General features: G+C 39.5%; 3 protein-coding genes across 8 annotated transcripts; 2 read left to right on the top strand and 1 right to left on the bottom strand.

The window, feature by feature from the left end:
* Positions 1-240: 240 nt before the first annotated feature.
* Positions 241-7,490, top strand: LOC117217929 (contactin-1). Of its 2 annotated transcripts, none has more exons than XM_033465838.2 (6): positions 241-382; positions 1,155-1,445; positions 1,523-1,713; positions 1,793-1,922; positions 2,009-2,149; positions 3,215-7,490. In XM_033465838.2, the coding sequence occupies exons 1-6, from the start codon at positions 340-342 to the stop codon at positions 3,376-3,378; spliced, it is 960 nt and encodes a 319-aa protein (XP_033321729.1). In that variant the 5' UTR covers positions 241-339; the 3' UTR covers positions 3,379-7,490. The 2 variants fall into 2 exon arrangements, with proteins under 2 accessions (XP_033321729.1, XP_033321731.1); XM_033465840.2 differs by having other exon boundaries at positions 3,220-3,428.
* A 362-nt stretch (positions 7,491-7,852) lies between these two features.
* On the bottom strand, positions 7,853-9,580 carry Rrp40 (exosome complex component Rrp40). Its single transcript, XM_033465842.2, has 2 exons — positions 9,055-9,580; positions 7,853-8,884 (listed from the first exon to the last, which is right to left on the bottom strand). The coding sequence occupies exons 1-2, from the start codon at positions 9,243-9,245 to the stop codon at positions 8,341-8,343; spliced, it is 735 nt and encodes a 244-aa protein (XP_033321733.1). The 5' UTR covers positions 9,246-9,580; the 3' UTR covers positions 7,853-8,340.
* A 170-nt stretch (positions 9,581-9,750) lies between these two features.
* Srrm234 (Serine-arginine repetitive matrix 2/3/4) lies at positions 9,751-26,935 on the top strand. Of its 5 annotated transcripts, none has more exons than XM_033465832.2 (10): positions 9,751-9,902; positions 10,530-10,771; positions 11,040-11,144; positions 17,226-17,504; positions 19,986-20,111; positions 20,189-20,267; positions 21,064-21,119; positions 21,204-23,174; positions 23,258-23,428; positions 24,959-26,935. In XM_033465832.2, the coding sequence occupies exons 2-10, from the start codon at positions 10,542-10,544 to the stop codon at positions 25,107-25,109; spliced, it is 3,168 nt and encodes a 1,055-aa protein (XP_033321723.2). In that variant the 5' UTR covers positions 9,751-9,902; positions 10,530-10,541; the 3' UTR covers positions 25,110-26,935. The 5 variants fall into 5 exon arrangements, with proteins under 5 accessions (XP_033321723.2, XP_033321726.2, XP_033321724.2 ...); XM_033465835.2 differs by lacking the exon at positions 24,959-26,935 and adding an exon at positions 23,712-24,353; XM_033465833.2 differs by lacking the exon at positions 9,751-9,902 and adding an exon at positions 9,981-10,091.
* The last annotated feature ends 10 nt before the right edge of the window (positions 26,936-26,945 follow it).

Consider the following 26,945-nt stretch of genomic DNA (forward strand, 5'->3'; position numbering starts at 1 on the left):
TTCGAGTGTATGCGAAGAAATTTTTGGGTATCGAGTGACGGGAACGGCGTTCGCTATCGGAACAGCTGTTGCTACATTTGTTCTCGGTGGGGTTGCAGTTGCAGGCCCTGTTTCCGACCGTGTTCGCAGCGTCGCCGCGAGAGCGCGGCTTAGGCAACTCAATAAAATCCAAAGAGCGCCGGACGGGCGGTGTTCCGCGAAGCGTGATGAGTTTGACAGCTCCCGCGTACCGTGGCTCTCTCAAAAGCAGAAAATAAGATCGATGTCAAAGATGCGGCCACGAAGAGATCCTTAACGCGTCTCCGTACACATCCACGCAAGACCGTCTAATATGGCAGAATGGCTGGGCATAGAATCCTCACGCTGATACTCTTCCTGGCAGGTGAGCAACCGAGAGATAGAAAGAGAGAGGAGAGATTCGCTCAGCCGTGAGCGCACCTGCCGATCAATGTGACACACCGACCGTTCGTTCGGTGCTCGTGCGCTTGGATACGTACACCGTGCGAATCGGGCTAAGTACACGATCGTTACGATTCAGGGTCGAGTTATGCAAATTTCACTAAGTATCTTGTTTTTTTCCACACACACACTCCGATCTGACCCGCGGAGATCCAAGCTCTAGCGTTCCGGCGAGTCCATTGATCGGTAGAACGTCGATTCTATATTTTCGTACTCGATCTATCAGACGCATGTCACTCGTACCTGTACAATGTATATATAGTCGATTAATTCGCGTACGGGATGTACGGTTTGTTTATGCAGAACCGTGTTCAACACGCCGTAAACATACGGGCACATAAACTGTGCGTCGCGACTGGCATACCTGTCTCATCCGAAACGATTCTTTTACTTTCGCTTTTTCATTTGAAATATGATTTGACAGTTGCGAATCTACACGCTACCTGTACCATTTTAATATACATTAGCTGTTTGGTATGTCGACGACTTCGAACAATTTTTTTTTCATTATTATTTCTTCTATAACTAAATCTTATGCGATAATTAAACAAGTTTTATTATGTAGAGTTTTAATGCTTTTACGTTGTATAACTTTTTATATAAAATTTGATTATTTGTATAATAAGATTATTCTAATTCTTAACATATGTATTGTATATAATTATGGTAGTTAAAGGCCTTGTTATGATTTCTAGCATGGCAGGAAGCAGTAACTTTGGTGCCAGTGCATTTTGTCGCTGTAGACGTTGGTCAGAACTTGACTTTACCTTGTGCAGAAGAAGATGCACTACCACAGTCAGGTGGAACTATTGGAGTGTTGTGGATAAGAGAGGGACGCGAGGATGAACAAATTGGACGACTAAAGGTTGAGTCTAATGGAGCTTTGGAACTTATCAATGTTAGCGCGGATGATGCTGGGAACTATTCATGCACCTTAGATGATGATCACGATGCTGTCAAGACTAGGATTAATGTACAAGTTAGAAGTAAGTCATTAAATTTCTAACAACATCTGTAATGTAATTTCTGACATTGATATTATCGTTATTATCTTATTCTTCAGCTCCTCCTCCAGCTTTACATAATGTATGGGTAAAACCATCCACAATATTGGCAAATATTCTTTGGGAAGTAGCTGGCACAGGTGGTTATCCTATCATAGATTTCACTGCCGAATATCGTCTTAAACCGAATGTGGGTGAAGAACCAGAAGACTGGAAGCCTATTGTTCCAACGCACATTCCACCAAATTCTGTAATTTACTCTAACAACACAATATTCATTTCATGTTACCAGTCATTAACTAATTTGCCTTAAACGAATGATTTTGTAGAGGCAAATTGATGTTTATCACTTGGTGCCAAACACGACGTATTCTTTCCGAGTGTGGGCAACAAATCAGCTGGGAAGAGGAGAGATCGTTGAGGTCGAAGGTCACACGCATCACAGTGTCGAGGAATTAGGTACAGATCTACCGCTTAACGAATTCACAGAGTACAACTCTGCATGTGCAGAATGTATTATTATTTATAATTGACAATTATTTCAGAACTTGCAAGACATCTCTTATCAGGTGTAGAAAATTTTGACACTCGTGTCTGGGTGGCAGCGGTAGGCATAGTTATGGGTACACTTATGATTCTTGGTATAGGTACTTGTTACCTCCTCTATCGTGAGTGCAAAGTACCCTGTAAGCATTTCCTGGTAACTTTATCTAAGAGCTTTTGCTTCTACTCTTTCTCTTTCATGCTATTTATTTCTGCTGAGGAAACACACTTACTTCCGCGCGAGTAAATCCGATATAATAGAACAATGTAATATTGTGTAATTTTAAGAGCAACTACAAACCGTGTAATGTATTCTATCTAATGAAGAAGATCTGCAGCAGAAACGATAGCATCACTAACCACTTGACTTATCTATGGCCCTGATCTCTAGCTTTCTTTACATCAGCCATTCTCCTTTCAATCAATTTAGTGCTATTCTAATACAGAACCAATTATCTTCCACTGATATTTCCCTACTGCAAGCGCTCTGCAAATTTTATTAGCATTTAACAAATTTTCTAGTATTTTAACTTTTAAAAACTTACTAGCATCTTAATGAATCTATCGTACCATATACCAGTTTAACAATAACACTCTCTTAACTTTTGCACTGAACACTTTACAACATAGAGCACTAAATTAATCTGTAACATATTTTTACCTTTTTCTATACAGTTTGCCTGACAGTAGCACCTTCTACACTCCTCATAGGAATGAAACCTGAATCTCTTACGAATAGATTTCATCAGCCACCAAACTTACTATCTACATTGTTCACCAAGGAACTTTATTGTCCTATTTGTTACTAACTTTTTTGTAAAACATTTTGTGTGTCCGATATATAAGCTTTGGTGGTTTGTATAAAATTTGGTATGCAGAATGATTAGTGTAATGAATAGAGAGTAATGTAATAGTGATAGAGCATTATGGCCTAGATAATATTATGTGCTATTAGTGGATCTTTGACTGTACAAAACATAGGTCAAAGGTAGCACATACATTTGCTGGGTAAGAAATGCGTTCACTGTACAGATTGAATTCCAAATGTTATCTTACAAACTTTTGATTTTTTGATGTATATATTGCAAAGATGTTTCTGGATCCAATATATATGTAGCCCAGCAAAATATTGGTAAAGGGAGAGGGTAGAAGCTAATATAACTCGTGGCCTAGACCAATGAAAATTAATCTCCGTTCCCGAATTGCAGCGCAGCTGGAGGAGCAGGAAGTGATTGAGCTGGTTCCCAACATCATTCTGAATCCAGGATTTTTCGACGAAAGAACAGAACACATTCCGCAAGACGAGAACTTCAATAACCAAACGACGACGCGTCTGAACAATAACAGCGTCGTGCAACCTAGGCGACTTTAGTAACTAAATACTTAGGTTTTTGTGGCTTTTTTTATTAACAAGTGGCTTGAGCACAATTTATGTGTCACCTTAAACGTAAGTAATATGAGAATTACCGAAACGATGGCCTCGAATAACCAGTGTAACGATGAGAGAGCACTTAACGAACCAGGTAAGCGATGAAACTTATACCATCATCGCGAACACCTAAAACCTGTTTTGTGTTTGTAATCAGACAGTCGAGGAAATCGAGATTCTGTACGCTTTGAGCGTAAGTCGCGCGAAGGAAGTTAAATTTTTCACTTACAATACAATGTAAAGTGTTCAAAAGCGTACGTAAAGACTCTGCTAGGTTTTGTGAAACGGAGTAGCACATTTTTGAGGAAGTTTACCAGGACGTTCCAACACTGAAATTCGATAATGTTATTGCTCATTGATCGAGCTTAAAGTAACGAACTCCTGTAAGCCAAAAGGAATATTCTTAGTAAGACTGTAATTCTAAGAACAAAGAAACAAAAATTTTTTTGTGAAAACTGAAGTCACGCAAACATTAATCTTAATGTCGAACAACGCATTCATCTTACATTCTGCATGAATCGAAACGTCTTTTGTACGCAATTATTTTTAGCCGTTACCACTGAGAACAAAAAAATATGAAATTTTAAATGGACAATATCATGCAGAAAGTAAGATTTTTGTCCGCAACACAAATCATCCGATTGAACAGATTTTGTCAAATACGACAAACGAAGGCTTGCTTACTGCCGTTTTAAGGTGTGCAGAAGTCGTTGGTGAAAAAGTTCCTTTTTTGTGTCTTTCTAAAAGTTATTGTTTATTTATTGTTGTTGTAAGAGCGCGTTTGTTTTTTAAGGATATTTTAATAATTTCTTTTCGACAGAGAGCTTAAATGTTGAAATTGAAGCACATGTTGTATGTTCTTTCTAGGGAAAATCCTGTGATTCAGAAATTGTGCAATTGTAAAGACCATAGTACTCTAACTGTAAAGATAATTCTACTATGTTAACGTTATTTATAGCGGTATGCTATTTCCCATACTTTGAACTTTGCATGTGATCGATCGAACATCGTCTAATGCTTCAACATGCTTTTGCACTACCTTAACAACAAATGCAATACTGCTATTGAATTACTGATAATGTGTAAAATCAAATTTCATCAAAAGAAATTCTTAACAGATAGCACAATTCCATAATGAATAAGTTCCAGTATACAGTGTTAGGAAAAAGCGAACAAAAAATCCATTAGTCTCCGTGATATCGAGCAATTACTCTTGGGACACCGTGTATTTCGGTTGAGAATCATTCCATTCGTATTAGCAGTAAATATAGGGCAGAGGTAGAATAAGTTAAAATATTTTGGATATCATCTTTGATAGGATCACGTTTGATAATCGATCATCGAGACAAGTCTTTTCAGAGAATATTCATTTGTAATGAAACATAATATCATCCAACACGAATCACATAAATGAAGAAAATATTAACGTAGTCAATCAATAAGGTTGATGATTTCGATAAGAGTTCTTCCTGTACAAACAAATATACAATTATTTTCCACAATTTACACGTAGTACCATATCAGAAGTTCGTCGTTGCGTAAAATTCATTATAAAAGCATTATGTAATGAGTGCTTAGTGTAGATGCTTCTTTTGTTAAAAAAAAAAACAATTTTTTTCAATATTTATTTTTAACAATTTGAACGGAATTCTTTGCATAAGGAAAGGTTCAGAAGGTTGTACATTTTTGTTTCATTGCTATTTGTTAAAGCACTCCAAGTGATGAATATGGAAATGGTTGTGGAAATTGATTCTTGTCTGTATTAGTCTTTCATCCGTTACTAGTAAAGCTCATGTTGTCAGAAACATAATACCTTAACGATTCTACTTAATACAAATATGTAAGTTAAAAATCTTGCTTTTTGTCAATACGAGGAGAGATGACAGAAAGCAAATTTGGTGCACGCAGGTTGTATAAAAATTGGTTGTGCGTTGTTACATTGAGGCTTCATGATCTGTTCCTCCCTTGTACGTAATCTAATTAGGGGTGAACAGATTCAGTTCAGCTTCGTACTATGCACTCTGTGTTGTGAATGGTATATATATATAAATATTCTATGCGCTAATGAAAAATAATATGATAATAACAATAATGATAATGATATAAATATATATATTTATATAGCCGAGGCATCATAATATTTTAGCTATAAGCAAAGACAATTTTTTATATAACTAACGATTATGCCGGAACGCAATGATAATATTTATCTACATATTCATATAGGTAATTTTGTGCTATGATATCGAGCTTCAAGAGTGATCTGATAGGTTTGCTCGTTAAGAATATCTCATGTAGAGAATCATGTTCCTCTTTCCTTTTAGACGAGTCGTATTTTGCATTCCTACTTTGATAGAGTTTTTACAATGCAGAACAAATTGTTTTGTCAAATTTTTTATCAGTGGTATATATTTTTTGATAAATTCATAGTATACGTACGATCGATACGATACATTTCTCTCCATAAAAACATTAGCATTGATTTACAGGGATTTACAGAGATTTACAGAGTTCAGTATTGACAATTACTTCATGACTCGACACTTCATGTCTCATGCACATTCTCAACTATGAATATAATCACTTATTTCTGCTGACATATATAACAATAGGTGTACTGTAAGTTAAATGTTTAACTGTCTCTATCAAAGCTATCTGGTGAAGGCATAGGTTTTACATTTAGTGGCATTAACACGATGCAGCCTGATAAAAAAGAAGTATAAATGTAACTTGATATATAAAGCGAAAAATTATTCTTATAACTACCAGCTGCTACAAGAACTAACAATAATGCTTAGTCTTCTGTGTTTAGAGGTCTGCCATTGCATACCGTAAAAGATCTGCATATCTACCTATGCAATATAGGATGTTCACAAAATGACTTTTATCACGTTAGGAATACAATCAATAAAATAATATCATTAAAGGCAATATTATATAGTAAGGTAACGATCACGGTCTCTTTTTTGATAGAATGAATAGTATTTTTTTAGAAATCATGGGAAATAACTCTCTCTTATTATTTTCATAATTAGGAACTCCAAAATTAATTGTCATTATATAAAAATCAAAAGCGCACCACTGAAATTGATTCTTTACAATAGAACGTTTTTTATCTTTTTATATCGAAAAGCTATTTTGAAGCCCTCACAATGTAACATAGATATATATTTTTATGAGGTAGATCAAGATTATATAAACCGAAATCTATACCTACAGTAATAATGGCAGATATTTTGCGTTTATACTATCATAAAAGAGTTTATGATTTGTAGAAATATCAGTTCCAATTTCTACCTTATTTTTCATCATTGATCATATTTTTAAAACGTGAAGCTATGAAATGCAACATATGCATAACGTTCATCGTTATACATCTGTACTTGGCGGTAATGCATTAATATATTTACTTCACATAGCACGCTCATGTGAAATATATACTAAGTACATAAAGCACTAGACCATAGAATAGTATAATGGTTGCCAGTAGCACCATGGATCGTCCCTACATACATATTACCTGCCGATGACATACCAGAGAGAGAAAAAAACGCAACGTGGTTTTTACAAAAAGCTTATGCTCTTTGTGTTTTGCATGTAAGATTTTTATATGATACGTATTTGCAAAGAAAAGCAGTTGTAAATACCGACATGATTTGAAAAACCTACTTTTTGTAAAAACTACACGTCTGTCGTGTCATTGTCTATTAGAGTAATAATATTAGTTTTATACCTTTAACTTAAGTGATAGTAAATGATATTTATAATGGTAATTAATTGATGGTATTCATCTTTGTATTAATTCTCTATTGAGTTATATGATATTATGTACGATCTGCGATCCAAAGTGTTTTTTCATTGTTTCTCGAAATGGTTAAGCTAATTGTTTATTTTATAAAAAGAAAAATGTGAAAGTAGGTATGAAGCAAAATTTGTATATACTGTCCGTGCATTATTGTTTTGTTTCTATATTTTGTATAAATTGTTAAAAAGGAATGCTTCATTATATTAATTTCTTTTATTTATGATAAATATACTGTGTCGCTTTATTGTTATTTAATATTTAATAATACTCCACATACATATAGTATTGTTCACGCTGAGTCAGTGTTAATATTAGTTTTAAACTGTTGTACGAATTCATTCTATGGCTATTATACATGGCTATAGCATTTAGAAAAGAGTTTTCCTGACATGTTCACAGTTTGTTTTACAAACTATATACAATGCACATTTCATCACGTACAAATCCTGTATTAGAAAGACAAAAAATATGGAAAAATGTGTAATAATGCTTGATTTAAGAGTTGTTTAAATATTTTTGTGGGAAAAAATAAAGAAAGTCAAGGTTGTGCTTGAATATCTAATACTATCATTAGTTAGAGTATAGCTTTCATACTACAGATAAAGACATTAGTTACATATCAGAAGATCATTTTATTCAATTTTACACTTACATTTATGTGCTGATAGCAACACTGCTTTAAAACATTTTCAGGAGAGTAGCTCATACTCTCATTCGTATATAAAAAATGAGACTTTTATTTATTCTGATCATTTGTTAATTTGTTTTCCTCATCAAATAATGTTCATTATCAAACTGCAATCTGAATGAGAAATACAAGTAGTACTAAAACACTTAAGTACATATTTTTCTTTTAGTAGAGATTTGCTGATTCTTTTCATTGCATTACTATAGCAATGACTTGACCAATATACTTAATGATACTATACGTACTACATGTAGTTCTAATTCTACATTTTTATCACGATGGTTGTCACAATGGTTGTCACTATAATCACAGCATTTCATATAAGAAATCATACAGATTTATTTATAAAAATCATTAATAATATTGGTACAATAAATAATCATTCATAACAGATGACCGTTATTTATTTTCTTCATTGCATTTCTTCATCGTTACCTGACTGTGTCAAAAGCAAAGCTTTTTCAATATCTGAACATATCTTTTTTATGTTGTTTGGAGTAGCGTACTCTGCAGCCAAAATAGCATTGGCTATTGCTATAGTCTCCTGAATAGTCCTTGCTTTCACCCACACTCTGCCATTCATTCCAGCAGCTACTTCAAATGCCTGACTACGTGCCAGTGTGTTAAACAGTGGAGAACTTTGATTCAGTATCTTTCTGATGAGACTCAATGAACACGTGAAAAACATACCATCGGACTTTAGAACACCTAACTTCTTTTCTTTGCCATGGGAATCCACGCATACAAGTTCTGATTCCATATCTTTGCTGGCAACCAAAAGTTTTGCAAAGACAAGGTCACCAACTTGAAGATCAGGGCGATTCTTTTTTGTAGCACCTTCAAAAGCAAGGTACGAAAGAGATGCTTGTTCGCTGGCCCCTATATCCACTTTAAAAATATCACCACCCTTTTGAGTGATTATACCCACAACGTTTTCGCCACGATTTGGTACATATCTTTAAAAAACAAATTATAATTTTTAACATAATCATTCGGCGCATTTAACAAACAATATATATGGTTTTTAAACATTTTTTAATTTTTATTAGTCAGTACAATAATTTACGGGAGCGCAATTCTCAAGTATATCTGGACGGGGATTGTTTAAAAAATGAATAAACATTACCGTTTTTGGTAGCTATCTACATAATATACAGCTGGATTCGTCTTCTTCAATATTCCCGCCTTATACGCAAAAACCGTGTCGGATTCGCGGCGTAGACCTGGTCCTAAAATAATTGTTTCCTTTTTGTTAATTGTTGCAATATCCTTTACGACATCACCAGGCATAACAACATCTCCCACGCTAACTTCCATTGTTGCTCGAGGCTAAATAACTTCTTACGACGAATTCACAAACGTATACCATTCGTTGAGTATAATTTTCGAAATTGCATATCCCGCTTTAAATTGACTTGCAAATAAAATCTTCAGGACACGATTTTTGGTTACATTATATTGTACCACGTGCGTTTCCCTGTGTCAAGTTCAATGTTTTGAATGTTTTCTGCTAGTCTGCCAATGTGTCTCGCGCGCTTGTTTAAACGCGGGATGTGACTGCGCACTATAATTTACATACATAAGTTGATGTAATCAATGGTGCAATTTGTGTCGGAAGAATTCTTTTCTTTTACTACATCCGAAACAAAAAAACAGTTATTATTCGCATCGGCCGTATCGAGTTCATGATAATTTATGCGGTTTAAGGATCGAATTATGAAATAAAACGATTGTTGCTGCAAACGGATTACGGGACGGATATATGCGATTCTCTCGTCCTACGCTTATGAGCGACAGTAGCGCCACCGCACACGCACTACATACGTCGTCGCGAGGCTATCGCGTGAAACGCCACGGAAATCGCGGTTGCACTTGTGTTTTTTTCATTGATCAATTTCATCGGAAGACAAGTCGCAAGATCGACGGTCCCGTGGATGGCACAACGAGATCGTCACGGCTGATACTGATGCCAAGGTAAACGTTTCACGTTCACGCGGGATCGGTACACGAAAAATTTGCGCAGCACTCGCCGGATCGATAATTGATTTGCGTGCAGCCTATTCTAACCTACCTTCCCGCTCCCTCCAGAGTTATTAGTTCAATCGTGTAATTTTCTTGATCGATTCGCTCGCGTTTAGTGTCGAATCTCCGCTAAATCGCAAGGTGAGATTCTGTTCATTTCATTTTCGATCGAGATAAAGACAATCTTTAGTCAAGTTTTTGAACGTAACCGTAACGGCTGTTGTGCGTTTACTGTCATCCGTTGTCGAAGTACTTGTTCGTTCGTGATGTGTATAGAAACTTATCGTTTTTGTTATTGCAAAAATGATACGCAGGGTGTACCATGATTTTAAAAGGTTCGCTAGCGTATGCTGTAGGTAGAAATCATTTTTAATTTATGAATCTTCCGATATGTGATGCTTTTACATAATTTTTGCGAAAAATTGTGGGACACCCTATATAGTATGTTTCTTTGATGCTTTCTCTCATGAATTTTGGAGTTTATGCAAAAAGTATATTTGCTGGCTTAACCGGTATACATAGATAGAACGGAGCAATGTATAGATACCTTACTAATGTGGTTCCATGGTGGTTTTGCAGGTGTGATACAAGATGTACAATGGTATCGGATTGCAGACACCGCGTGGCTCAGGGACAAATGGACATGTCCAAAGAAATTGGGCGATTGTACGCAAAACGAAAGAGAAGGTTACATATAAGTCTGACGAAGGGAAATTAGATCAGCTCAACAAGCAACCGAACAAGGAGATTCTTGACCATGTTAGGAAACGGAAGGTTGAAGTTAAGTGTGCAGAATTGGCTGATATATTGGAGGAACAAGGGTAAGCATATACACCGATAAAGTACAAATGTAACTATTATAGGATCTTTTTGATGTGCAATAACCGTTTTTCTTGATGAAGATTACACATAGCAAATATGAAGCTTCATTGATCCCTTGAACCCAATACCAAATGGGATTGTAAACTTCAATTGGATTTAGCTTACCATTGGCTTCAATGTATTCTCCTAACACAATATATTACTTCTGCAGCTTATAGTACCACATATACTAGGTCAGTTATTCACCTGAAGTTTTATGTTTTGTAGTTTTACAACTGAGGAAGTAAAAAAGAAAGTAGAGTCATACAGATCTATGTTAATGGGAAGCGAAGCCAAACCACCGGTACCTAGAGATGAATTTGGCCGTGTAAAGTAAGTATTATACATTCTATTTGCTTCTTTAATTTCACATCGGTCTACAATTATTCCAATGAAACGAACAAGCACAGAGCTTTAAACTCGTTGAAAATGTGCAGAGTATATCCGGAACCGTCTAATTAAATTTCATGTGCAAGCGCGAGTTAGAAAACACACGGAGAAGAATTATTTTTGGTGACTCCTCTAGTAATCCAGCATATAGTATCTATATATAGCTCCTAGATGATAGAAGGCCAGTACCTATATCTTGTGTGTGCCCCCAAGCTTTCCTTTCGGAAAGCCAAGATCTCTTATGAAAGGGAAGCTTCAGATATTTGCACGGCGAGGATAGAAGCGTTCTTAGCGCAAGTAAGAAAGAAATATCCTCATTAACTTATCAGTTTATCTACCTTTGATCTTAACGCTATTATTCAATAAGATACTGTTAAATGAAACCTGTTAATAGGCTTCCAGTGGCTAAAGTGTTAAAGACAATCTGACTCCAAGACTCTTATATAAATACACGGCCTAGTATAGCTTCTGGACTATTGGAAATGCGCAAAGTTAGTCTAAATTTCCCATCTAAGGTCGCACGATTCCGTAGTCACAGCAGGAATTCTGACAAACAACAGTTGCTATTTCATTTTAATGTTCGTTGACCAACAATCTCTGTTGTTTCGCGAGGAGGTAGTGCTAGAAGCGCGACGATACGAAGGAAACGCAGATTTTTCTATTCTGGGGCAAAAGCACGTGATTGAGGGCATTCCCTAAATTCGTCTCGAGCAACACGGGATCCAGAGAGGATGCCAAGGGGTAGCCAGAACTGGAGAAAAATGACGAGTTATGTCAGGCACCTGTAGGGTCGGGGGGGACGCAATTCCTCGGCGGTTCGCAGCCCCGTGAAAACGCAGTTTCCCGGTAAGCCCAATATTATTGGAAGGCGGAGACGGTTCGCGTTCTCGGGCCGGCTTTTCAGGGGTGTTGCGCGGCCGATATCGACGTACCCCATGGCGCCGGCGCCACCCACGAAAAGGGAGGCGAGCAGAGCCGCACGGGGGTGGCACGGAAAGCGAAACAGAGAGGGACGGTGCGGGGGGAGCGGCGCGCGGGGCGAGGGTGAGTTTATTCCAGCATCTCACTCGACTTTTCCGCCTCAGTGCGAGGATGGACCGGCGTTGCGACGCTGCGCGTCGTCGGCTCTCGTCGGGTGCACGGGTCCTCCGAGGATAATCTCGATTCCCGTGTCGAAGGGACGTCGGATCGGACGACGGAAAATAAGGGAACATGTAACGATCTCGTGATACGCTCGACAAGCAAAACAAATCACAAAAGTCTTCCATTAGCGCGTAGTTCGATTTATAATATAGTCTCTCTATCACATAAGTTCTACTTATCTCGTCACCTCTAAGTGTTAAGTACTCGGGTCTAAGTGTAGTTCGTAAGCTGTCTCGGTAAAATTTCCAGAAGAGCATCTCCCCCCGAGCATCGTCGGTCAGCGTCCTCCTTCGTAGGATCCGCGGCACGTTCGTTACATGTGGATCGAAAATCGCGATAAGAGAGGAGAGAAGAAAGATATCGGTGTGCCGCAACTCGAGGATCCCGCAGACAGCCCACGTGTCTGTGATCGATCAATAGAAGAGAGCGCTCGAGGGATTCGTGGGAGATCAATTTTTCTGTATCGTAAAATCCATGTGTCTCCAGGTCGGACAGACCGTATATAGAATCGTTAAGGATAAAAAAAGCATCGTGCTTCTCGTACGACGATATAGTGTGCCTGATTCGAAGTCTTCCTTAGTCTGGCTAAGTTAGGAGTAAGACCGATATTCTTCCTATATTCTTACACGAGATATTGAGATATATACATACAAATATATAAATATTATATATGTATACACGCATACGCACGGAGAGAAAAAAAAAGTACGGTGTTGAAATAGACCAGTGTGTAACGTTGAGATTTATCGAGAGTGTCCCGCTGATGGAACGACTCCCAGCGGGGCTGCGGGACTGAGGGGATGATTTAAGAGAGAAAGAGAGAAGCTGGCGTGTCTCGGCGTTGATTACTTTCGGAGGAAAACAATCGAACCCCCTATTCTTTCGGGCCGCGAAGACACGCGAGCCAGCCGGAGGAGAGACCGGCGACGTTTTCATCATCTCTGCCGGATGATTGTTCTCGCGTTGGAACAACAGAAATTCTGAATACAAGGGACCCGTCGTAATCGGGGGAGGAAGCCATTACCTTCGCCTCGAGCCTTTCCAGCCTCCCCCTCCCTCCCTTGCCGGCCACCCCCGCAAACCGACCCACTCCCCACTTCCTCGCCCCTAAACTATCAAAGCCACCCTCGAGGAGGGATTAAGCCGCGTCGGAACTGCTTGCACACCGTTGCACGACCGGCAGAGCTCCTTAGCGTAAATTAGCAGCCGATCGCGCTTAATGCCCGACTAATTACTCTAGGGTTAATTATTCAGCCCCGGAGATTGCCCGGAGTTCCCCTGAACGCCCCCTCCAGCCGACGACAAATTGGATGCCGAACGAAACGAACGTTTATCGGCCACCGATATCGGGAAAATCACCGCGATTCATGAAAAGAGAACTTTGAGGATCTCGGGAGCCAGGGACCTAGAGACTGGAACGTCGAAGTGGATCGACGCTTTGAGCGATAAAGAGGAGAGGAGCTTGCGGGAGAATTGATCGTTGGAAGATTGGAGATCTTTTAGGCGCAAGTGATACTTTGGAGACAGAAGGAGGGAGGAGTCTTTTGTAACCGGAAGTTGAGGAACGAGGATTCGTCTTTTTTACTCGGAGGCATTTTGTAAAAATTCATTGGGCGCGAAGCTGCAAGGGAAACATTTGTCGAAACTAAGTCGATGATTCAAGTACGTTAAGTACCTTGAAGAAGGGGAAACTCTTTCAACCCCCGGAAGTCGAAGACTCGCGAGGAAGGGTCGTCATCGAACAACCGGTTCGATCGGTGAAATACGAGTTGTATAAGAGAATCGAATTAAATAGTACCGAGAGAAGAAGGAAGGAAGAGCGATTTACGATCGGAAGTTGAAGAACAAAGGAATGACCATGTCCGTGACGGTGCCAACTCCGCTGAAACCGGCGCGTGGACGCGGTCCGGCCGACGGTCGCGCATTTTTCGAAACGCTATGGCGGGGAAACTTTTTCCTGGACCGGCAGAAGGTCATGAAACGGTCACGGAAACGCAAATTGCAAGCGGCGAACGGAAAGAAACGTGCACAGCTGCAGATGCGACAGCACTGTTGCTGTTGCCAGCGCATACAACTTCACCTGCTCGCCGGACGGCGAAGCAATATGCGCTCCGTTGTTAGGTGAATCTCGTTCCATGGCTTTTTATCCCCGTCTTCGGCCTTCCTCGTCGGAGAAACGTGTCCCGTTTTTAACGAAACATCGATCGATTGGAGAAGTACAGATTACACGTTAATAGGCGGGAAAATTCTGAGATCAAGGATCGATGTTAGATCAACCCTTTGATAGTATGACAGTCGATTCTGCGACCAAGGTATTTCGTTTCGTTTGACTTTTCGTCCTAAACGCATAGAATCCGAATTAACGTCACAAAACCGGAGACATCGATTCCTGAAATCCGGGCTAATACTCTCTCGGTGGACATTAGAAGGGCAACAAGAGGAATTGGATTTCTCCGGCCGCAGATTATCCTTCCCCACTTGTCCTGGCAGGATATCTGATACGACTAGTGGTACACATTCGTCTATAGCAATCAAGGAAATGGTCTCGTGTGTATCTGTTTCTCGCTTGTTTTTCTAGACAGGCACGGTTACCGTTTTTTTTTATTCCTCACCGTAATAAACGCAACTGCGCGAATGCGTTCTCTTCTCATCTCTTTGGATATCTCTTTGCGCTCGGTAGAGCTTCGAGAAAGATACCATAAAAGATTTCCGTCGATCCAATTTGCGCGCAGAGCGAGTGTCTTTGTCGTCGCTGCGGGGAAAAAAGCACCGCGCTGTAATTGCTCCGGGCATACACCACAAGCTTTGGAACACGTGTACCTTGTTTAACGCCGCGGTAGAAAAATTGAAATTTCGCGATGGATCGATGAGAAAGATACACATAGAGTGTACGAGAGAGAGAGAGAAAGGGAGAGAACGGCTCTCGCCGGGGATTAAAAAGGCAAACAGTCCTCCTCTCTGCGTGCCGAACACACACACAGGGGGTGACTCACCCTGTTGACTATCCAATCCCCCGCAAAAGAGAAACATTTCCGCGTGAACAACCGTTACCCTTTCGCGCGTCGTAATCTCTCCAATTAACCACAGTTTGCCAACTTTTTCCTCACCGTCGACTGCGAGAAACGAGAACTGAAACGACGGCCACTGTCCGGAAATCGAGGGGCTGCGGACGCGTCAAAAGTAGAAAGGGGTAAAGGCACGCCGGGAAAAAATCGGAACGCACGAATTAAACTGTAACGTTATTTTCTTTTTGTCCCGGGCCAAAAAATTGATATATAAAATTGACTAGGATACTTCCAAATGTTCAAGACAAAATTAACCCTCTGCTACCCCCTGTCTTAATTTGATTCTGTGCTTTACTGGTTGCAACCATTTTGTATTCTTTCGTTCCTCGAAAACATGTGAAAAATGGGTTTCATTATTCACATCTTCTAATTCATCCCCTACAAGAAGCTACTCAGACAAATGGCATACATTTTCCAACTCTCACCCCCTACAGCAAATGAACAACATTTGCAAACCACTGTAAAAGCTAAAGGCAAACATTGCAAAGTGGGAGACTGGTTCCCAAGACGCAGTATCTCGATGGAGGAAGCGGAGGGATGAAAAACCTAGGGGGGTGCTAGGGGTAGGGATGCGCCGCTCGCGCGATAAGCGATCTAAAAGGTTATTAAAAAATAGAAAAACACGAGGCGTTCGATCGATGCTGCAAAGATGGTGGTGTTGCGCGGGACGGGGGGGTTGGTTAAAGGGTGAAAAAAGAAATTATTTTCCCGTTGACCCGGGGTGCAGAGGGGCGCGGAGGGTAATTCGGGGAGAGGTTGCCTCCTGAATTTGAGTATGTAGCGGGCGAGTGGCGCGAAAGGGATACCAGAAAAGAGAACAGCTGGATTGTATTGATCCGCGCTCGAGCGTTGGCGTAGGGGTGGCTCGGCCGACCCCGGCCTGCTGGTTTTCACTCGCGGGGAAGAACAGGGGCCGCCACGATTTCGCCTCGCATAGTCCTCTCTCCGGCGTGTTATGTCACTGGTTTGCCGCATTGTCCGGACTTTGCCTGGAGCTTCTTCGCGACCACGGGACCCGGCGTTGACATCTTCCGCTGCCACCCCCGAGCTAGAACGTCCGCGAAATCGTTGCCATAACCAGACCCAGTGAAATTTGTTTCGCGCGACGATGACTGTGAAAATCTCGACGCGGTACGGTATTTAGTTCTTTCTCCAGCTAGGAAACAATTGATTTTCGAAATGGGTCATGGTGTGCTGCCACCCGTTGTGTATTTATTTATCTTCTGGTCAATATTTTCTACGTTTCCGTCCGAGTGTTCCGTCTGATCGTCTCTCGATAGTGCGTCCCTTGGTGTACCGTGGGTGGTAGAAGTGATCTCTCGGATCACATTCAGTCTATTTTCAATTTTCATTTATTCAAGGCATAATTTGTGCTTCTTTGGATTTACAGTGAGCTACGACTTCCGAAATCTGTCCTGAATTTTCATGCCTCTAATTTTTTTAATGATCACCGAGATCGATTTCTCATTTCCTTTTTGATTTTTAGGTCGTGCTAGTGTATTACGGATGGGAAAGCCCCACTAATTGTTTTATTTCGTTTCTGTTCACCTGTGAACATCATGGATGGCAGAGGTATAGTGAGTCCGGTGACCGTATCCGAACCGAGGCCGCCAAGAGAGAGCTGCTCTTTGCACCTCGTCGAAACTCTCAAGTGGCCTTGTATTGTTTCACCCACAATGCCTTATGCAGTGGAGCCCTTTTGTGCTGTGTCAATGAATTTGTCTCCGGGATGGTCAAAACCGAGGCGTCCGATCAAACTTCTGCTCGAGCTGATTACTGTGCGATTCAGGAGAATTAATGGGAATTATTGTTGCAGTGTTCGCGAGACACATCAGATTGCCGAGGCGCAGCAAGAGAAAAATGCAAAGCTACGAGAAGCATTCGGTATATCGGAGTTCTTCGTGGAGGGAAGTAGCCTAGATCCGGAGAGACACGCGCGCGAGGCTGAAGCGAGAGCTGCTGCTAGCAAAGTGTACGAATTGGTGAGAACGCCAAGCCCGGCGCCGGATACCACGTCTGCCCCAGAAAAGAAGAAAAGAAAACGATCCGGTAGCACTAGCAAGAAGAAAAAAGGAAAGAAGCACAAGAAGGAAAGGTAAAAAACAACGTAATGGTGCACGGGTCAGTGGAGGCTGGATTCGATACTGCTGATTCCTATTTGAAGATGTGGCACTCTATGGCAGTCGTATCACTGCATTGTACTAGAATATATTGTATAATACTGTGTGGGATGCATACCTGACTGCGTTACAGTTCGATAACTCCAAGGAAATTGATATTCTGGTTTTAAGAAAAAAGTAATGAGAAAATAATCGACGTTTTAACATTGTAACGATAGAATAAAAACGATGACTTAACTTTTTTTATTTCTAATTTTTGATATATGAAATTCTTTTTAATATATTAGTCATATATTTCCAATTAAAATGATACCAAACACGATATACTTCAAACCATTCTTGTTCATTATACGTAATAAGTAACTTATTTTATTTGCGAAAAAAGCATTACAAAAACCGATTTTTAACCTATGAAATATTAAAGGCAAGGTTAAAGAAGGTATGTACATATGTTTTTCGAAAGAAAATATCACCAAAGTTACGCTATTCGAGCCTACAGCAAGCGACATCATTTTGAGGACGAGCCTACGCGTAGAGGGTGTTAAAGGATCTGTTCTCTGTATATTTTTCATCAAATATTTTCCATAAATTACGTGCAACGTCTATCGTCTTTGATTTTGTCAACAGAAATATCTGTCCAAACTATATCGTGTTTGGTCTCATTTTAATCAGAAAATCTATCAGCAATATGTTAAAAAAGAAAATCAGTGTTAAAATGTTAAAATTAAAAAAGGTTATGTCATTGCATTATGAGTTGTCTTATACTGTATACATACATACATTCTTGGATTAATGAAAATTGGAGCTTTTATGGAATGTAACAAGCTCGGTTATGCACTGTGCGTATGCTGTGTACTATAGCGTAGCAGTAGTACCGTCGTATTACACTACAACAGACTATGGTATAATAGTATCATGATGGAACATTACATATATTATAGTACAATGATGTAATATGTTTACCATAGCGAATGAGTTGTGCTCATCGGTAGTTTTACAATGGAATACTGTTGGAGGTGTACAAGAATCCAGGCTCCAAGACCGAACAAGCATCCCCTGTAGTAGTTCCTCTCCTCCCCCCAATTAATTATTCATTTACCGCAAGTCCACACTCGTTCATTTGCTTACTACACACCTTTTGTCAGATACTGACTCATGACTCACCTACTATTTCATGTCCCATACACCTTTCTCTGTTTCAAACAGAACTGAGGAGGACTGAGTGCCTACCCAGTAGGCTCAGTAGGTAAGTGTGGTCGTCGCGTCTACTATCCAAAAAAAAACAAAAAATAAGAAAAGCACTCTCGAAAGCAATCTAAAACTGAGCAAAAAAAAAAAGACCGATCGAGTCTGTCCATTGCCTTGCGTTTAGGTATTGTCTCTCTCTTTTCTCTTAGGCGCAATTTAGAGGGTAAATGTTTGCTGTTCCGTGATTTCTTTGAACGTCACTGATACGTTTGTTCGATTAGAATACTTGCTGATTCGTATGGTTGCAAATAGGCAAACATTTACTTAATGTACAACATATAAAATCGCGGGATCTTTTGAACAATAACATAACAATCTGATGCGTAAATCATGCATTTCTATCTTTGTTGTTGTTATCGATAAAGCTTGTTGTTAATGTCATCTCTCTATTTTTTTCTGACAAGTCCGTCCCTATCGATGGTTATCAAGGTAATGCTAATCCCATATTATATCAATACTCCTCATATTTTGTATACTTGTCTTTTGTGACGTTTGAAAGATGTGGTTTTGCATATGTACCCGAATCGTGCGGCTAGTTTACGTGAACGTGTCAAGCGGCTATGAAAAACCAGATCTTCCAAAAAAAATAATTATGTAGTCGGTTTGTTAGCTATAGCCCAAACTTGTGAGTTTCACCTGTATATGTATCGTTGTATTTTTATCTCTCTCTCTATATATATATATACATATATTATATTATTTTGTTCTGTTACTTAATTCACTTGAGATTGCAGTGAAAGGAAAGAGAAAAAGAAATGACTTTTGGTTCTTATTTGATATATCTATACAGATATAAATATTTAAAGTGTCTACACACTGCATTTCCTATACATATACATGTACGTGTAAGTTAGTTATCTACTTTTTGAAGTTACGAATCCTGATCCAGACGCTGAAATAGTTCAGTCCAGTGCGTGTTTTCCGTCCGAGTAACACGTTCTCTGAATTACTTTCAAACTGTTTGTTCATTTACTTTGATCGAGCTCATTGAAAGCAGGTAGCTTGTATCATTAGAATAAAGTATTTGTTTCACACACGGATACATTGTACTACAGCTTTCTTTATTGTCAGCACAAGGTATGCACTTGTCGACAGGAAGACGTCCACTGCAAGAATTAAAAAATAAATATTATTAAAAAAAAAGACAAATATAAACTAGACACCGAACACGGTGAAACACTTGGAATAATGTCAAATGCATTTCCTAGGTCGGAATCTCCTAAGGCTAGCAAGAAAAAAGAAAAGTCGAAGAAGAAGAAAAAGGAGAAAAAGCACAAGAAGGCTGAGGCTAGTTCCTCTGATAGCGAATCCAGTGATGCGTCGGATGATAGCAGGTAACAGAATTTAAATTAATTAAATAGATGTCTCTAAATATATTTCTTTTCTAACGTGATTTAATTATGTTGTACAGTTCCTCAGAAACTGAGTCAAAGAAGAAAAAGAAAAAGAAGAAGAAAAAGTCCAAAGCTGAGGCAAAAGAAAAGCATGAGGTAGGAAAAATAATGGGAAGGACATAGATACTAAATTTCTATCTTCTTGTCTATTTCTATACATACATATACATATTTATGACTATATATATATATATCTCCATATATATTACCTTAGCACGTGAAGCAGGAGCATGTGACATCTACTTTGCGTTCATTTTTTCCCCTTGATTAGTTTGTCAATTAACATTGGAATTATCAGAGATTTTGTGTTGCTGCCTATCTTTGAATAAGCATGATTCATTGCTTGTTTCTGTAAAGATTTTTATCTGATTTCAAGTTAACAGTCATTATTTCAAAAGTGTAAATCTCAGTATTGTTTGTAATTATCAGCGCCATTTGACAGGATATATTCCCTGAGTGAGTACCAGATATGCCGCTACTCAATGTAATAATAATTTGTGATTTATATTCGTACAAACTTGCGATTGTTGTTGCCTTTCACTCGTTTTGTGTCAAGCACCATCACATTTACGAGAGAATTATTAACGGGAGACTGCTTGTTCTTTGACATAGGTGCGCAATGCGAATAAATTAGTGTATACACACAGACGCTCACACGTTAGCTTGTGATCACTTTATCTTCATTCTCTCAATTACTTTTGTCTAGTGATCATTCTCGATACTAAACGATTGGCTGTACATTTTAAATTACATGTATCAGCGCGAATGAGCAGACTCCAGGAAATTTTTGGACATTTGCAACATCTTTTTTTATCCTACAAATACATATGCATGATTGATGTTCACTATCTAACCTTGTCTAATTTAGTAATCCGTACTGTTTTTCTTTTAGAAGAAAAAAGCAGCTGTCAAGAGGAAGCATCAGTCATCTGAGAGCTCGTCCGACAGGTATGTCAACCCTTGAATGGACTTTAAAAATAAATGTTAGAAAACCGATACAGATAATTTATTTAATTATTGTAATGCTTTCAGCTCCCCAGAGAGACCCAAAAAGTCTATGAAACATGATAAAGCCGTAGAAAAAGCAAAGAACGACGAGCCAGAAACTACGGCCAAAGAGCTACGATCAAACCGATCGCCGAAGAAACAAGAAAGGGGTCGAAACGAGACTCCGCCTCCAAAAAAGAAAGATTCTCCCGTTAAAAAAACAGCTCCTGAGAAGAAGGAGAAGTCACCGGTTGCACACAAAAGCCCACCGCCAAGGCGTCACAGATCACCGTCGAGGAGCAGAGTCGATAGAGGAAGGTCTCCTAGACGGTATTCAAGGTCACGGCGAGTGAGTCCCTCGCCTAGAAGGAGGAGAGTGTCGAGGTCACCTAGGAGATACAACAGATACTCGGTATCCAGAAGCAGAAGTCGATCGAGGTACGATCGCTATGGATCTCGGCGCAGACCGTCACCTCTTCCTAGGCGTAGGAGGTCCGACTCCAGAAGAAGGTCAAGATCTCCCAGAAGACAGAGGGACAGACGAGAAAGATCTAGAGAGCGCCGCAGGAGCCGTAGCAGGACCAGAAGCAAGTCCAGGCGATCTACTCTGAGCTACTCCCCTGTAAGAAAGAACCCCGAACGATACAAGCATATCCTGGAAGACAAAAAGAAGCGAGATCCGAAGAAGAACCATGACAACAAGCGTAAATCTCGGTCGATCTCCAAAACCAGAAAGATCAGAACTATAACGCCCAGGGTAAGGCTCCGCTCCTCCAGCGAAGATGAAACCGACATGGCGGACGAAGAGCCGAAACCGGAAGATGAAGAACGGTTGAAGGAATTGCACACTCTGAAGCGTCTGCAGAGTGGGCTGGCAGCTAAGGCCAGGGAGTCCATCGGGAAAAAAGTTATAAGCCCTGTGAAGATAAAGATAGAGAAGAAAGAGGACAGCGTACTCGATATTGCTTTACCGATCGATCCACCGAAAATGATACAGAACATTGTTGGTCCCATGCAGGAGAAATCTAAGTCAAAGTCGCCGATATCGCATCTACCTGCCATCCAATCGCCGGTGTCCAGCAGATCACCTTCGCCGGCATTACCGCTCACACGGGAGGAGGCAGCTATAAAGATACGATCTCCTAGCGAGTCTCCTCCTCCGTTGCCCCAAACATTGAACAAGATAAACTCTACCTCACCGAGTCTAGCTACCAAGACAAACCATCGTCCTAAGTCTCCGATCGTTGTGAAAAAAACCTCCCCAATCTTATTGAGGAAGAACTCGTCGGAAAGCAAATCGTCTTCGCATTCGCCACCGGTCTCTCAGAAAGAAGCTCCCATAAAGCTGCGTTCTCCTAGCGAGTCTCCGCCTCCGATACCAGCTAACACGACCAAGGCGAAACGGCCAGATTCTCCGACCGCTTCGAAGAAGAACTCACCAATTTCCAGGAAGCACTCTCCAAGAGACAAATCCTACTCCAGATCACGTTCCAGATCCTACACGAGATCAGTATCCCCGGAGAAACGGTCTTCCAGATCTCCCAGATGCCGATCAAGGTCGCCCTCGAGGGACAAAAAGTCGCGTTCTTTGTCAAGAAGCAAGAAGTCACCTACTCCTAGACATAGGTCACCCACGTCTCCATCAAAGTCCAAGAAGTCACCTAAGTCTCCAGCCAGGACGAAGAGGGTGACCAGATCACGATCTTCCTCGGAGTCAAAACACTCTGCATCCAGGTCGCCTTCGCACTCCAAGAAGTCTCCCTCCCACTCGCCGGAGAAGTCCAGGTCCAGGAGCAGGACAAGGTCGTTGTCGAAGAGGTCCAGAAGCCGTTCTTTATCGAAGAAGTCGAGGAGCAGGTCGCTGTCCAAGAAATCACGGAGCAGATCGCTGTCGAAGAAGTCCAGGAGTAGATCCTTGTCGAAGAAGTCGAGGAGCAGATCAAGGTCATTGTCCAGGATATCGCGTGACAAAGAGAAAAGAAGTCGCAGCAGGAGCAGTTCGCGTTCTTCTTTAAGGTAAAATTCAATGAAATGCTGAAAAGTATTATGAAATCATTTCTAGGTAGAGTTGCTTCGAAACGATTATGTTCTTCTTCCAGTTCAAGACACAGTCGTAGGAGTTTTTCTAGTTCATCAAGATCATCCAGCAGCGTCTCCAGCAGATCCTCCCGTTCGACATCTAGTTCTTCAGCTTCCAGCCGATCTCGATCCCCGTCTATACCGCGACGCCATGGTTCTCCAAGTTTCCTAGACAGGCGTCGAATCACGAGGTAGGTAGTCTGAGATCGGTAGCTTCGATGTCGTAGCGAGCTAATATTTCCAACACACAATGGCAAATTTTGTAAATCCACTGCATCGGTCGTAGACACGTACATCTCTCTCAATCTGTTCAGTTTTCTTCCTCCTTTTTATTTTTTTGCATTTTGTTCTGATTTCTTTCGTCGATACATGAATCCGTTAAGAACATCGGAAGATTACCGGATACATTTATGAAACCTCTGATTTGTACTAATCTGATTGTTTAATCTAATGGCATTTTATGTTGTCCTACAGGGACAGATCAAGGGACAGGCATAGAAGATAAAGTTACGGCTTCGCACAGATGTTTCTATTACTTTCCTACAGTTTACATGTAGTTTAATTACGATGCAATCGAGAGAGAGTTTTAATTTTTCTTTTCCCATGAACATCGGTAAACAGATATGCGTATACAAGGCGAAGATCAGTCCACCTGCTGATGCGAATATTAGACTAATTATGGATCAATGAATAAATGCAACAATTTCATTTTTCTGGAAGTATCTCGTCGATTCTACCATTATATTATTATAAACTTTATCGCGTTACAAACACGTTCTGTTTATAAAACATAATCAGTATAATCAAAGAATCCCGGTATTAATTAGTTTCACAGAGTAACTATACCTACTCTCTACCGTATCGAGACACACACACACATACACATACACACCGATTTTATTTCAAGTACAGTCACGTTTGTATGATTTCTCTTCTCCTTACCTTCTTTCTTTTTATTTGTATCAGATGCTTATCGAATTACAGACATTACAGTAGACGTAGCATGCGTGTATCCCCCCTCCCCCCGTATAAATTATTGTAAATTAAGCGTTTACAGTAGAGACCCCATTTTATTTTATTGTCAATTCACAAATAAAATGTATTTACCGCTACCAAGCAAGCCTGGTTCTTTAGTTCGACGTTTCTTTTCTTTTTTTTGTAATATTTGCGAATCGTTTTTCTTTTTTTACCACTGCCTGCGTTGATAAAACAAGGTAAGTGACACCATTTTTATTTTGCACGCCGGTCCCATTTCATAGCATGGTTTATTTCGCACGCTTCTATTATGATGTGATATATAGTGATTAGTGATACTAATGACACTGTTCAACACGCGTTTGAGTTTTCAAATTCATCAATTTTAAAATTCTTAACTGTGAAAGTATCTTCTGCTTCAACATTAATAGAGATACGAAATACTATTAACTTGCACAATAGTATTCTGTGGTTTCTTTTGAATAAGATGATACCATTTAATAATACATACAGTATTAGAGTATGTATGTATTATTATATACATAGTAGTATGTATTATATACATATTATCAGTATGGAAATCAAATCACCTTATTCAGGGGAGTCTAGAATGAAAATTTGTTAAACAGTGGACTCGCTGAAAGTGCTCTCTAATGATTAACAAAGCGGGTTTGCCTGCGCGAATAATATTTCTAACAAATGTTGTTCTCGAGTTTTACCAGATTATTGATATCGACTAATTTTAGTGCCAGGAAGCGACCAATTCCATATCACCGACCTACTCCGACACCACCTTCTTCACCGAGTAGCTCAGATAGCAGCAGACATAGTAATTGGTCAAGTCCGAGTCACCGATCAAGTTGTTCCCCGAGTCGGAGTCCATCGTACACGCGTTGAATCGACTTGCAGCGAATCCTTAAAAGACATTCGACGTTCCTCTCACGTGTCAGATTTGGAATGGTGCGGTTCACCAAAGATTCTCTGATGCTTTTTCTAACAGTTCTGCTGCATTGCGCCGTGTCATGTCCATGAATTAATACTGTTCACCTACGGTAGGAAGCATGATTTTAAAGGGATGCAGGCGCCGACAGGGCCGTTCTAAAAGTTTGGTGCATGATCTTTTAAGTCTGTATAAAAATATTAATACGCATTTACACCTCTGATCTCGTGACTAAAAATAATAATACTCATCGATGGTGGTTCACCGTTAGTTTTCAGTATTAGTACATGTATCATTCGGAATAGACTTTTCTTGTCGAACAATGCTAAATTTCTACAAATCTTGTTTCACGTAGAAAACAAGAGCAGAGATGTTTTACAATTAACCGTTAGGTATTCTCTCCAGACACCAGGAAACGAAGTCAGAATTTTAGTCAATTAATCTTGTTCCTTTTTGATTTCACGGATTCGGACTGAATTTCTAATTCATACCTGTACAAGAGAAACCAAAGAGGATATTTTAATAATATAACTAGGGACAACGTTTTTTAATACGATCGTTTTTTCGAAAGGTTATCATATTACCTGTGGTTTTACGTTGTCCAGCAATCGTTAGAGTTTTAAGTCTTCGCGTGATGATGTTCTTTACAAACTTACATCCACCTGAGTACTTAAGCAATAAGGAGGCAATGATGATTAACCGGGTGTCATTAACTGTGTTGATTGCAGCTTTTTCAGATCTCACATTAGTATTATTATTATATTCGATAGCTATTATTTATTTACTCATTTAAGACTACTCTAGTAGTTCCATGTGCGCGTGATTATTTGATCATGTAATTGTTTGTTATACAAACACCAGCTAGTCAAATTTTTAGACATTCCATTAATGGTGAGACAAAAGAACCACTAGCATCCTTTGATCAATTTCTTGCGGATTAGCAACGGAAGTTTTAGTGCAATGTTCTACAACCTGTTCCTTTTGTATATAGACATTTTTAATGTGCATAACTATGCTAGTACTTTGCTCATATTTACTTTTCATTCTTTATATCGCGACGTCCAAGAAATTGTATATTTATTTATACACTTATTTATTTTTTAACTTATTTATTTATTTAATGATATTATCATTTGCTAGTCATTCGTCGACTTTAACGACAAGAAAAAAAAGTGTAAAAGTGAAGTTAAAACTTTTAAACTTTCCTTTACTTGCAATACTCAATTTACCTAAATACTAGTCAGAACGTTTTTTTCTTGGCTATAAGGCCAGGCAGCATACAAAAAGACATAATTAGACATAATTAGTCTTGATTATTCAAAGTTAAGTCTTGAGGATGTATGTATAGGGTTAAACGTCATATTTGGAAAGTCTACGTTGTTTATAATTAGAAAGGGAAAACTACATAGAACCTAGCTCTCGCATAATGACTGAGTCAGTTTTATTAAAAAAAAAAGTCGTCAATCGCTATGGTGTCGCAATGTTGACCTTGCATCGATGCATATCTAATGAAGGGAATATTGAAAAATGAATGTACATTTATCACGAAATATTTGTTTCATAGAATTAGGACTATCGAGGAAAATTTTTCGAGTATTGATTTCACTGCATGAACAAAAGAATTTGTTAGAATTTGCCCACCATGGCTCTTGACTGATTTATTATTCATAATTTACAGTCATCGAATGTTACCATCGTTGAAATGGAAAAAATTCTGATTATATCTGTAATATACTCTGTATTGTTGTTGTGTGATTAAATCAAAAAGCTTGAAACAATGGAATCATTTCCCC

The sequence above is a fragment of the Megalopta genalis genome, chromosome 1 (assembly GCF_051020955.1).
Source record: "Megalopta genalis isolate 19385.01 chromosome 1, iyMegGena1_principal, whole genome shotgun sequence".
NCBI lineage: Eukaryota > Metazoa > Arthropoda > Insecta > Hymenoptera > Halictidae > Megalopta > Megalopta genalis.

Coding starts and splice junctions, on each gene's coding strand:
- LOC117217929 (XM_033465838.2), top strand. CDS start 340: ATGGCTGGGCATAGAATCCTCACGCTGATACTCTTCCTGGCAG. Junction 1,714..1,792: donor CGCACATTCCACCAAATTCT/GTAATTTACTCT, acceptor ATGATTTTGTAG/AGGCAAATTGATGTTTATCA. Junction 2,150..3,214: donor TCGTGAGTGCAAAGTACCCT/GTAAGCATTTCC, acceptor CCCGAATTGCAG/CGCAGCTGGAGGAGCAGGAA.
- Rrp40 (XM_033465842.2), bottom strand. CDS start 9,245: ATGGAAGTTAGCGTGGGAGATGTTGTTATGCCTGGTGATGTCGTAAAG. Junction 8,885..9,054: donor GTAGATAGCTACCAAAAACG/GTAATGTTTATT, acceptor TGTTTTTTAAAG/ATATGTACCAAATCGTGGCG.
- Srrm234 (XM_033465832.2), top strand. CDS start 10,542: ATGTACAATGGTATCGGATTGCAGACACCGCGTGGCTCAGGGACAAAT. Junction 11,145..17,225: donor GATGAATTTGGCCGTGTAAA/GTAAGTATTATA, acceptor TTATTGTTGCAG/TGTTCGCGAGACACATCAGA. Junction 23,175..23,257: donor AGTTCGCGTTCTTCTTTAAG/GTAAAATTCAAT, acceptor TTCTTCTTCCAG/TTCAAGACACAGTCGTAGGA.